The sequence below is a fragment of the Larus michahellis genome, chromosome Z (genome assembly GCF_964199755.1).
Source record: "Larus michahellis chromosome Z, bLarMic1.1, whole genome shotgun sequence".
Classification (NCBI taxonomy): Eukaryota; Metazoa; Chordata; class Aves; order Charadriiformes; family Laridae; genus Larus; species Larus michahellis.
Genome location: NC_133930.1, coordinates 85,904,816 through 85,916,876, shown reverse-complemented (window position 1 = coordinate 85,916,876; position 12,061 = coordinate 85,904,816). Strand labels below are relative to the sequence as shown.

The 12,061-nt window shown below is 35.2% G+C and overlaps 1 protein-coding gene across 1 annotated transcript in view; it reads left to right on the top strand.

Moving 5' to 3' along the window:
* Window positions 1–12,061, top strand: part of KIAA0825 (KIAA0825 ortholog) — a 254,964-nt gene that overhangs the window by 104,801 nt on the left and 138,102 nt on the right. Inside the window, exons 14-15 of the mRNA XM_074569791.1 lie at window positions 2,291–2,401; window positions 7,523–7,662. Of these exons, the coding sequence (XP_074425892.1) occupies window positions 2,291–2,401; window positions 7,523–7,662 (251 nt within the window). The remainder of the gene's footprint in view (window positions 1–2,290; window positions 2,402–7,522; window positions 7,663–12,061) is intronic.

The following is a 12,061-nucleotide window of genomic DNA, read 5'->3' as shown; positions in this document are numbered from 1 at the left end:
TGTCAGAAGAGTGGTTGAATTAAAGCATCTGGCACAGAGTTGGGTTTTTCTGGCAAGAATTATGTAGCCAGAGTGGACAGTGAGAAATGCTGGCACCAGAATTTTTGTATTATCATTAGACAGTTGATTTTTTATAGTATTTGAAGTTATTTTAATATTTAAACGTTCTTCAGATCCTCAGACTGTCTCCGTCTCAGTTTAAAAATTTCTGTAGACATTTTGTTATAAGCCTCTGAATCCAAGTGTCAGCCCTGTCCTTGTCCTTAGGAGACAGCTAAGAAACAATACTTTAAAAACTGCTTTGGTCCAGAAGTCTCTCAAACAGTTCATACACCATCAGTAGACAAGATGTGATTTTTTATTAAATTACTACCCAAACTGTATTTATCATGCTTTCTTATAGAAAGTTGCCTTTATGCTTTGCTATATTAAGAAAAATATTTCAGAGGGTGAGAGACAATAAGTTCTTTTTCCTTGCATTTTCTCACAATGTTGAAATTACTGTCTTTATAATAATTATTTTCTAGTTTAAGTTCTCCCTTTCTCTATATTACAATCAGCTTTATTTTTAATCTTCAGGTTTTCATGAATTCGCGAAAAGCACAAATTCACAATGTGGTGCTAATGCTTCTGCTCAGATATTGCTTACTTAACATAATTTTGAAATCTGTAGTAAATTCTTCCTACTAATTTCATTTGATTAGTAAAATTAATTTCCAAATAAACCCCACTATCTTTTGGAGCCGTTCAGAGGCTATACACCTGTCCATCTTGTTGAACAACGGTAATTCTCTTTCGTCTTTCATCTGGGGTCTTCCAGGCAGAGAGTGATCTTTTGGAGGTGTAGATGCACTTCTAAATTACTTATATGCAGCTGTGAAAAAGAGTTAAAAATCAATTTTAAATACTTTAATGACAAAACACAAACACTGTTAGTGTCTTGGTGACAAAGCACCCTATAAGAAAGGAGATTTTACCTTTTAGGTTAGTAATTCCTGAAGGCTGTATTCCAGTGGGTTTCCATTCCATCTCCAGTTTTAAGTGTTTAGACGCACTCTCACTGTTTCCATGTGGTGGCAGTGGATTTTCTTATGTCTTATAAAAAGATTGTCTTGTCCTGAGAAAGTCCTCATGTCTTTTCCGGAGGTATTTTTAAATGTCCTTCTACTCTTACTGCAATAGAAAGCATACTGACTCAAAAGTGGGGATGACATTGAATCACTCCTGAAAGTAAAGCAAATATGCCATAAATGAGTTCTGTGGAAGTGTCATTTTAAAAGTCTGTTGTTACCTTCTTTATGTAACTTAGAAAATCCCAGCCATGACACACAAAGAAAGAAGCTTCAGAGAGGGAAAGTTTCTTAAGATGAAAAATTCACAGCAAAGTAAGTTAAAAAGTAAGGTGCAAAAGAAGTGATAATTGATTATGGTTAGTGGAGGATGGATGGATGTAACAGACTATATCCTCTCTGCTGGGATTGTATTGTCTGAATGAGAGTAAAAAGGGAAGAGGCCAAGGGGCATCCATTCCTTACACAGATTACTGCATCCTGGTGATTGCTACAGAACTGTACAAATACTTACATGTTTATTGTTATTTATTATTAAATAATAATTAAAGGCAAATATTAATGGTTAATTTTTAGTATCGGTGGATTGGACGCATCAGATTTTTGCTTCCCACATCCTTTGGGTAAGAGAAGTGATACAGAAGTGACACAAAACTAGCTTATCTAATTCTTCACCAGTTCTTACATTTGAAAACCGTGCTTTTTTTAACCAGTATTCTATTTCTCCCAAGCCAGTGAAGGTCCAAAGCTTCCGGCTCAAAGTTTTGTCCAGTTTAATCCAAAGTCTACATGTTGTTCAAAAGAGAACCACTATAATTTCAAAAGATATTTTACTTATGATTATGATTAAAGTATTGATAATATGATGCAGAAAGAAAGGAGCTATAGAAATGACTGACTGAAGAGCAATTTGCTTATTCAGTGCATTTTCAAACATAGTTTGAAAACATGCTCTATAGGGGTAAAAATATGGAGAAAACTGCTGTAACGGTACCAACAGTGCTAGATACCAAGTTTCAAAGAGTGATAGTAAATAAGATGTAGAATGAGATTTTTAACAGTACATAAGATTAATAAGTTTGCAATAATGTGTGTGCGTACGTATATTAGTACTATTTATCCTAAGGGATTTTCTGTCTTCTATTTATATATACTTAGCACTAATGATCCAAAGAGATTTTCCATCTTCCATATAATTCAGAAGTATTTGTTTTTTTCAGGACATTTCTGAAAAATTCTGATGAGCATCTTCCTCAAGACTTCTCAAACATCTTTTATCATCCATTACACTGGTTATTTTGCATACCATCACCCTGTTCTTCCTTACTGAAGTGAGTATCAAAAGTTGCTTGTTGTGAAAGAATAACCACATAGTTAATACTAACCAAATACTGTTACAACATTTTGAAAACAGTATATCTGAATAAACGACTAATTAATATTCTGATTTAAAAAAACATAGAAACCTTTTTTTTTAAAAAATTAATTCCAGATTTCCCTAATCTTTTCCCTTTAAGAGTCTCTGCAAGGAAGGTCAAGCTGAAAGCAGTGCGCTCTTTAGCCTTTTGTTAGTATATTCATTATGTTTGATATGTGAATTATCTGTAAGGTTTTCTTGCTTTAATTAAAGAGTATATAGCTCTTGACAATAGTGTAGTTCAGCGCAGTTGCTGTTTTGAAAGACTTATAATTAAAGGGGAGATAAAGAATGTATGCCTCTGTTTATGATTGCTGGTTAAAAAAAGGTTTGATATATAAATAACTCATTGAAAAATACACTGCTTGATCGTAGTTGATTTTTTGTGAGATTACTGCATGATTAGAGGCAAAAGCTTAATTTCTTTTTCTGTGTCACTGCATATAATGACAAGTTACATATGAGACATATGCTACCAGCTGTGCTGTCATTCCCTTTCTAATTTTGAACCTGAAGCACTCCCACACCAGTGTAGATCCTCTCCTAACCCCTTCACCTCCTCCTCCTCTTCAGAAGTTATTTCCTGAGAGATTAGCACTCTCCATCTTCATGAAAAGCTGCTTTTGTGAGTTGCTATTGTGTTTTCTGAGAAAGTATTTTTCTATTTTGGAGGAATACGTTATCATATGAGTGGTGACCTATGGTGACCTATTGAAGATCAATGTGCTGCGGATTTATTGCCTCTTACCTTGTACGCACAGTTTCTTGTACCTTGTACATCACAATATCTTCCCTACGATTTTGCCCTATACCACACAGAACATGCTGATTTCTCTCCATAGCCTCTATTCCTAACGACGTCAGCAGTACTGTTATCTCCTTCCCTGGCACCTCTGATACCTGCTGGTATTGCAGAGGCAGTAGTTGCTGTAACAGAGTCAAAGTTGTGTGGTTGGCTAACCAAAATGCCAAACAGAGTGAATAACTGTTGAATTCAGAATGTGTCCTTTTCCCTGATTGAAATAGTAATTTAAGTTTTTCTAAAGCTTGAGAAATCATGTGTTTTTACCTCGCAGTTGAGCTTCGATGAAATTTGTCAGCGGCTTTATAAGTTACGCATGGGTAGAGAGAAAGGAGAGGAGAAGCGGGGACAGAGGAGAGGGAATGGCTGCATGATCACTTAAAAAGGGATCTACTCTATTTCTGGGAAAATTTATGCTTCATTAAGGACTCATGGTAGAAAAGATGATAAGCTGTTTGATGCCCTTTTCCGAGGCCAGTACTCACAATACTGTGAATTATGAGGTTTGGAAGATGACTTCACAAGTGAGTACTCTCTGCTGTGTAAAAGTATGTAAAGGAAATGCTGGTACCACTTCAGTCTGACATAATTCTCATTTTTGAGGTAGAATTACGATTTTACAGATGCTATTTAGGACAGATTTGTCTTGAATAAATAGCAGAAAACTATTCCAGAGCTGTCCAGAATTTACATATTGTCCCTAGAAGACAGGTGAGAAAATATACATCTTCTTGACCACCAAATGGAAAAATGAGGAGTCCAAAAGAAAGCAGATCTCTGAGAAGAAATAGTTTGTGTACCTGTGTGAGGACGGTTCATATATATAAAGCCAGGTTTACTCTCCTGGTGAAAATGAGTGAACTACCTTGGTAAAATATTTAATGTTTCCTTTTAACACCATACTTTTCAGCTGCTCAGAAAAAAAAAGTGAATGTCCCTGTATGTAATGTAGTAACTTGAGGGACATATTCTGAGGTGTTCAAATCTTGTTATCAGTCTTACACTGTATATTTATGCCATGGAATATTTTCTTTCTTGAAATTTTGCATTTAGACTATTAAGAAGACACATTATATTTAAGTACTGCCAAAATCTCCCAGCTCTGGCCACCTGATTTTTAACTGAAGACTCTAATCTGGCATAAATGTAGCTATTACGTATTTGCTCTTCCTAAACTTGATATGTCAAGAGAAAGTTTTGCTTGTTCCTGAAACAATTTTGTTTACAATTTCACTGTTTAACTAGATTTACTGCATAATTTTTCATGCCTAAAAATGGCTACAGTCTGTTTTATCTATTTGACTTTGACATCTTTATTAATGTTGTTAACATGAATTAGTGTTAAAGTTTATATGCCTTATGAAGACTTGAACTTATCATTTGGGGTCTTCTTTTTTTTCTACCTTGGATAGTAACTAAAATAACATAGCTGGTTATCAAACTAAATAGTTACTGATAATTCCTGTACTGGTAATCGTGATTCATTCTTTGCTTCATTTGGGGTTTATAATCATACGATTAGCAGATTAGAGTTCTGGTTTTTTTCTTTTACTGTACAAAACTGAACATTTATATGCGTGATATTTATATGTACTTCACCTTTTGTCACTTTTTATGAGGCTAGTCTTATTTTCACTAGTACTGAGCGGCGAGGATGGGAGAACATATGCCTCTCCATATGCACGTTACAAAACTTCTCGGTGCATTTATTGGTGCTAGCTTCATGGCTGTAGGGAATGTCTGCTATATTTTATTTTTCCTCCAAGTGAGTCACACCATTGTACATTTCAATTTGCAAGAGGCTTAAAGAGCCAAGAACTGGTGTATATTACAACATGATAACTTCCCATCTGGTCAATGACAGACAAGTTTTATTTCAACTCAGATATTCTAAAAATGGCATTTATTTCTAAAGTCATTTAAAATATTATCCTTCATAAATCTAATTGACCAAACTTGTCCCTTTTCTTACAGTTTGAAGGCAATGAGTGACCTTATTAGATATGATAATGTGGCATTCAAGGGAGAAACAAAATGAAACCGGCCTATATATTTTAACTGAATTACTGAAGTATTGAGTTTGCTTTCAGCCACAGCACTAGTTCTAGTGTGAATATAACAATTGTTTTAATTTAAACTTTAATTAATAACTAATTAGTTCTTAACATGTGTTAGAGTTTCTATATATAACTAGTCTTAACCATACAGAAATTAAGATAATATTAATAAGAATGCAAAGCCCTAATGTTGAAAGTTTAGTTCTTAACAGGTGTTAGAGTTTATATATATAACTAATCTTCAACATACAGAAATTAATATAATATTATTAAGAATGCAAAGCCCTAATGTTGAAAGTTTGAATGCAATACGTATTTTAAATATGGAAAAGTTATTTTGGCTGCAAGTTCTATCAAGATTTAAATGTATATGTGTATATATTTTTGATAAATATTAATTAGAATCCAGTATGTGCTTATGTGCAAAAAAACCCTGTCGAGCCAGTGCTACATTATCAACCATTATGTGTAATGTACCAGATGAAAATCGCAAAAGCTGTACATAAGTTTTCACGGCACCTGCATTGCTTATCAACTCATAGGTATGTGCTTTACTGTTGAAATCCCAAAGGCAGAGGTGTATAAAATCCTCCTTTACTAAAATGACTGCTACAGTATTAACTGCGAAGTTTTGACCTAACAGTGTGATGTAGAGGTCCTGCTGGGAAACCGGGTTATGGAAACTTGGTTTCCTTGGGTTGCTTCAAGGTTGCCCTGCAAGATACACGGCGTACTGCTTTTCTGGTAGTGGAAACAAACACTCATGTGAGGGACTAAACGAGAGGAGTATCTCAGCTGGCATCTTCATTTCCAGGCTTTGTAGGTTTGTATTAGGTATATTGTCTGTATCACAACCTCAACTGCAAGGTTTTTTGTCCAGTCGTCTGTTTTTCTCATGCATGCATACAAGCAGAGTTGGGTGGTGGCAGACTTGGCTGATGGTCGTAGAAGCGTTCAACGTAACAGAGAAGTTCCCCTCCGTTAGAACCGCCACATGAGCCCATTTTAGTTCTGTCCCAATAGCTGTGTGTTAATGGCACATAAATACATGTGCAGAGACATATAAACCTTTCTCTAGCCTGACAGGAAAACGTAGCTGCTGATGAAGAAGGCTTTAACTGATGCTGAAGGTGTGTGTGTACTGGCAGATAACGTTTATGCCTGGATAGTTAACGCGACAGTGCATATGTAGTTTTTACACTGGTGCATATAAAATTCATGTGCATAGAGGTTTACATATGCGGTGCATAAACTTTCAATGTTTGTAGCTATTGTTGTATAAACTTCTAGACAAAATGAATAAATACGATGGCTAAACATCAGTTGAAATTTAATTTTAAAACCTTCAAAGTAATGAAAAACGACTGAGCTTTCAAGAAAAAAATTACCCACGACCCATTTTTGAAAAATTGTTTTTAAAAAGTGTTTCAAGAAGAAGAAAATAGTAAATACAATGGGATAAGATTTTTTTTTTTATATATCTTTAACTGCTCCAATGTGAGTTCAACAGTTGGTGTTGGGTCATTGGCTGAGTTCAGAGGAACCCCTGGAATATTTTTGTTTGGAAACCTAAACTTTTGCAGAACATGGAAATGACAGTCTCCATAGAAGCTAATGACTTTGTACTCTGCCTTCTCACTTCTCCCTGCTGGCAAAACAGTTACCCAGCCACTCTAATGTTTCAGGTGGATTTTTCAAAATGTCAAAATTGGTCAACCTAATGTGGAATCTTGCAGCCCCTTTGAGCATTCTCTGTTTTTTAATTAAGAGCTTCAAGTACTTTATCCAGGACGCTTCAGAGCTCTTACTAAACAATTAATGTAATAGTGAACTAAAGAATAATAGCCTTAAATTTATTGAAGAACAAAAAAAAATAAAAATCCTTTTTGCCTGGTAGAACAAGGCAAACAGGGTTCCACGAAAGAGATAAGTGAGGTTGCTTTGTATCAGTTATAACTTTGGCAGACTACCAAATGTTAATTTGCTTTTAGCTAGTTGAGATTAAATGTAATTCCTTCCCTGAGCTGCCTTAAAGTAAGCAAGCATGAAAGCGCTTTCAGAGTAATCTGGGAGGAACTGACATTTAAGGGAGTTAGCATTACATCTGCACTTTAAGGATATTAATTTCATAGATAAATTAACTACATTATTTTGTCTTTATCTTACATTTTGAAAGGACTCCATCAGCCAGAGAAATGGCAGCCGAGGGTCAGCTGAAACTGCTCTTATCCCAGCCGTACTGTAATTTGAACTTGCTTTTGGAAACATTGCTACATCGTGATTGTCTCTTAGTGAAAATTTTACTGAGAAGTTCAAGTAAGTATTTATACTGTCGATCCTCATAAGAATATCAGTGAGAAACACATTCATTTTTAACTAGTTAAATACTGAAGGAAGGCTGACCACCATTTCGGGGGGTTGAAGTAGCCATTCAGTTATCACTAGGACACTTCTTGAATGGGTGAAAAGAAAGAAAAAATCATTGCTTTTTAAATGGGAGTGTTTTGCATTCAATCTGAGCATTCGTAGTTTCAAAGCAGACTACAATTTGATAAAATAGGCTGCTATCGTAAATGCAAAGGACTCAAAATGAATTTGAAGTTAACAGAGCTTTGATACCACAACTATGTTACACAGATTTTTGAAAGTGTGGATTAGTAGTCTGAAAGATCACTTTCAAAATTATGTTTTGACAGTGAAAAGCTGCTTAGAGGTTTTGTTTAAGTTATGTTTGTCATTGTAGGCATTCTAGAAGGACGTTTATATGCTTCCTCATGTTAATACTCTCATTAAGGCCATTATGAAAGTAGAACAAATAAAAGAATGGTTCTACAAGGTTTTCTTTTCATCCTGCTAATATTGTGTTTGAAGCAACAAACTTTATCACAGCTTTCCTTTTAATAGTTTTCATATCTAATGACCAGATTGTTGAAAAGCTAATGGTACAATCACCGTTTTGACATAATTTTACAGTAGTAGTGAATGAGAGTCTCAGTTTCTATCTTTCTTTAGCAAAAGAATGCTCTCTGCATATCAAAAAAACTATTAGGGTGTCATGGTTTGGGCTGGACTGGGCCACGTAACATTAGATATAACACAATTTAGTTCTGTCACTTTAAAATGGTCTAGCATTTGTCAAGGGTACAACATTGCTTCCACTTCTGTCGTGCATCTTATTGAGAGCTGCGCTGCATCCACTCACCCATTCAAATACCTGTCATCTTGTACAAAGACTGACAAATGTTTGATCGGGATCATATTCTTACCTTGGTGTTATCCAGTATTGAATTATACTAGCTGCTTAAATTATCACAAGTATCAAGTGACAGAATCTATTAATCTATTGATTGACCAACTCCTTGAGCTTCAGGGAAATATATGCTACTTTGAATTAGAAAATGTGCTATTTGCACAGACTTTATTAATGTTATTACAGCATTGGTATGAATAAACTTCAGTTTAGATAAAGTTGAAACCTGCGATGATCTATATCTTCTAAATTAATTTCAATAGGGTTAATTATCTAATGATAAAATGATTGTATTCTTTATTCCTTCTCCTATACAGCAGCTTTCTGTAATGATAAAATTATTGTGTTCTTTATTCCTTCTCCTATGCAGTAGCTTTCTGATGCTATATAAGCTAATGTTTTTTTTTAATGTGAGCAGTTATCTATTAGTACAAGGAAAGTTGGACTAATAAGGTATACCTTAGTACTAGCAATTGCAGTTCTGGATTCTTCTGTTCAGTAGGATAAAAGACTTACAGAATTATGTATTCATCAACAGTAAAATTCTGCAGTGTGTAATATTATGCATGAAAACAGATAAAAAGCTAAGTATACCATAGTTTTTGAGTGATTTCCCCTAGTGATAACAAAACTACTGGGCATTTAAATAGATCATAAGAATTTTTTGAATAGAAAATTCACATTTTACTTTATTTTACACTCAGTCTTTCCTTTTTCCTGTAAAAACCAGGACAGAAGGCAAAGTTTCTGTATAAAGAGGAGCTTATAGGTAGATGGTTTTAGGTAATGGTAACATTTTTTTGTATTGTAGCGATACTTAGGGTTACTTACAATGGGCATCACATAAGCACATTTAATTTAATTGCACTCCCATTGTTCTCACATGGTTGCACCATGGGGAGGGCCAGAAATAATTAACATTCCCCATCATAGTAGGGAGTACTGTTGGGATTGGCAAAGTTGTCTCAGCAGAGAGTATTTTGGGGGAGTACATGTATGCATGATTCAGTGTTGCTAAATATTATAAGAAGGTTATCATATTTGTTGAAGCTATTGAAACTCCGTGTATGTAACTACGAGCTATCTGGACAGGAGGGTGACAAGATTTTTGTCATTTTTTTCACGCATTATGATACATAAAATGGACATAAAAAGTTAAATGCTCCTCAAATATGAAGTTAGCACATCAAAAATACTAAAGGCAATAAATCAGGATACCTGAAACTGAACCACTTATTTGTCTGCAGTGAGTATGGCCACTGGGTAAAAGGCGCCTTTGAAAAAATAGTTGAAAAATCAGGTTTGTATATTGGACCTCTGTGACCTAAACTACAAGTCTAAATAAGCTAGGCGTATCGAATTACAGTTAATTACAGTGTAATATAATCCCAGAGTTGTTTTCTATAGATCCAACATTCAGACAATTTCTTCTAAGACGTGTTCTTGAGTGAGTGAAGGGTCTAGGGCCTTTGCTGTGCCTTTGCTGAGAGAAACAATGAAGGAAGCTGGTACTGTGTTAATTTTCTGACAAAACAGACTGATTTGCAACTTTCTTGGTGGAAATTTTTACCAGAATGACGTTATCACCCATGGATATGAAACAGAAATGGATGATGTTGACAAGCAGCAAATAATAGAGGAATAAAGAAAGTGGTGCTTGCATAGGATTAGTTATTGAATCCAGCAGATGCTGATATGAAAACGAGAAGGGTGAAAGTGAACTCCTGAGAATTTCTGTTAGACTTGCTCTAAAGGCACAGCGTGCCAACAGAACAGCCTGTGTCTTCTCATTTGAGAGTCTTTATGTCTAGGAACCAGGAGTTATTCTTTGCATAATAAAGCAAAAAGCAATAGCTTTATTGAATTACACTGGCCCAACACAGGATGAACACCAAAGGGAACCTCGTCAGTCAACAGACACCTCACCGCTTATCTACAGCAAATAAACAAAGAGGTCACAGAGAAATCATCAGCAAGGCACATCCAAGGCCTTCAATCAATCCTTGGGCCTCAAACATCCTTTTCTTTAAGAAGAAGAGGTGGTAGCACCAAGTTAATCATGCACAATAGAAGAAGCAACATATTCCTTTAAAAAAAAAGTCTTATTCATTACAATGAATACATTAGGCTCCAGTTGTTAGAGAGATTTAATTTCATTTTCTACACACAACTTTAAAGTGAATTCTGGCATGTGGAGATAAACTGGAAGAAAACTGGTTTCACAGCAGGACAAGGCCATTGGCGGTTTCACCTTATGTTTTTGGCTTGCACAATGCGTATTTGAGAGACTAATGGAAGAGGGTATTGTGTAGCCTGTACAGTTAAACCTAGGTGATATCCTGGTGCCCACTAAAACTTTGAAATAAGAACTGATAGTAACAATTGCAAATATTCTGTGATAAGTTTAAGGCTGCAAATCTGAAATTGGACCCAAAGAAATGTGAGTTGCTTCAAAAAGAGGTAATTTACCTTGCACACATAAGAAGGGTGGGGAAGGGAGGGTTTCCACTGAGAAAATAAAACTGTGTGGTGCCATATCAGCCAATTCCCTACACACTAATAGATATGAAGAGTTTTCTAAGACAGTGTTTTCTTAAACCAATTTCTGGCAAGAGAAATGAGTTGAAAATATATTTGTAGAATGGAAGGATTTTTTTTTCCCCACTCCAATTCTTTGTCCCTTGTGAAGCAGCTCTTTGACTGACACTACATATAATATGGCATTTTGAGGTAAATTTTAAGCCTTAACTAAATTTTAATGAAATAAAATCAAATTAATTAACTGTTATGCATTTAAAGGTAAATAGCACTGATTTTTTATAAGTTATCCTAAAAAAAGCAGTGAAAGGGGGTAACTTTACCAACTGACCTCACTTAGGAATCAGACTAAACTTTTAGTGACAAGAAAATATATAAAAGAAAATGTACATTCCTTAGATAAATTACCATCTCCATTAAAATCCTGGCATTGGCTAAATCTGTATAACAATTTAAAACTTCTGTTTCAAGTACTTGAAGGTCATTATTTTTGTACTTCCTTCTAATAACTGCTTGGATTTAATAATCCTGAGACAGAGTCTACCTGGCAAAACTAGCAACTGTGCTAATCCTGTGGTTCAACCACACACAATTTTGGGGAAACAGAGTCTTGCACTTTTTTTGACAAAGGTTGGGGTTTAATCTGCAACACTGTCCTCATTAGGAGAGCCAAATAAGTGTCTTAGAGGGATTTATATACTCGTGCAGAGGTAGCTCTCTCTTCCAGATATTTGTGGATCATCCAGGATGAGGTTTGTGAGTACAGACTCCAGAACACCCGAGAGTTTTCTTAGCTTCTTCAGGGTAGCAAACTGTATCGTGGCAGCCTAACACCAAAAGATTAGAAAATTACTTTTAAAGTGGCATCTCCTCAAAGTATCCCTCTGAGCAGTGAACTTGCTGGATAATGTACCTGCATAACCAATG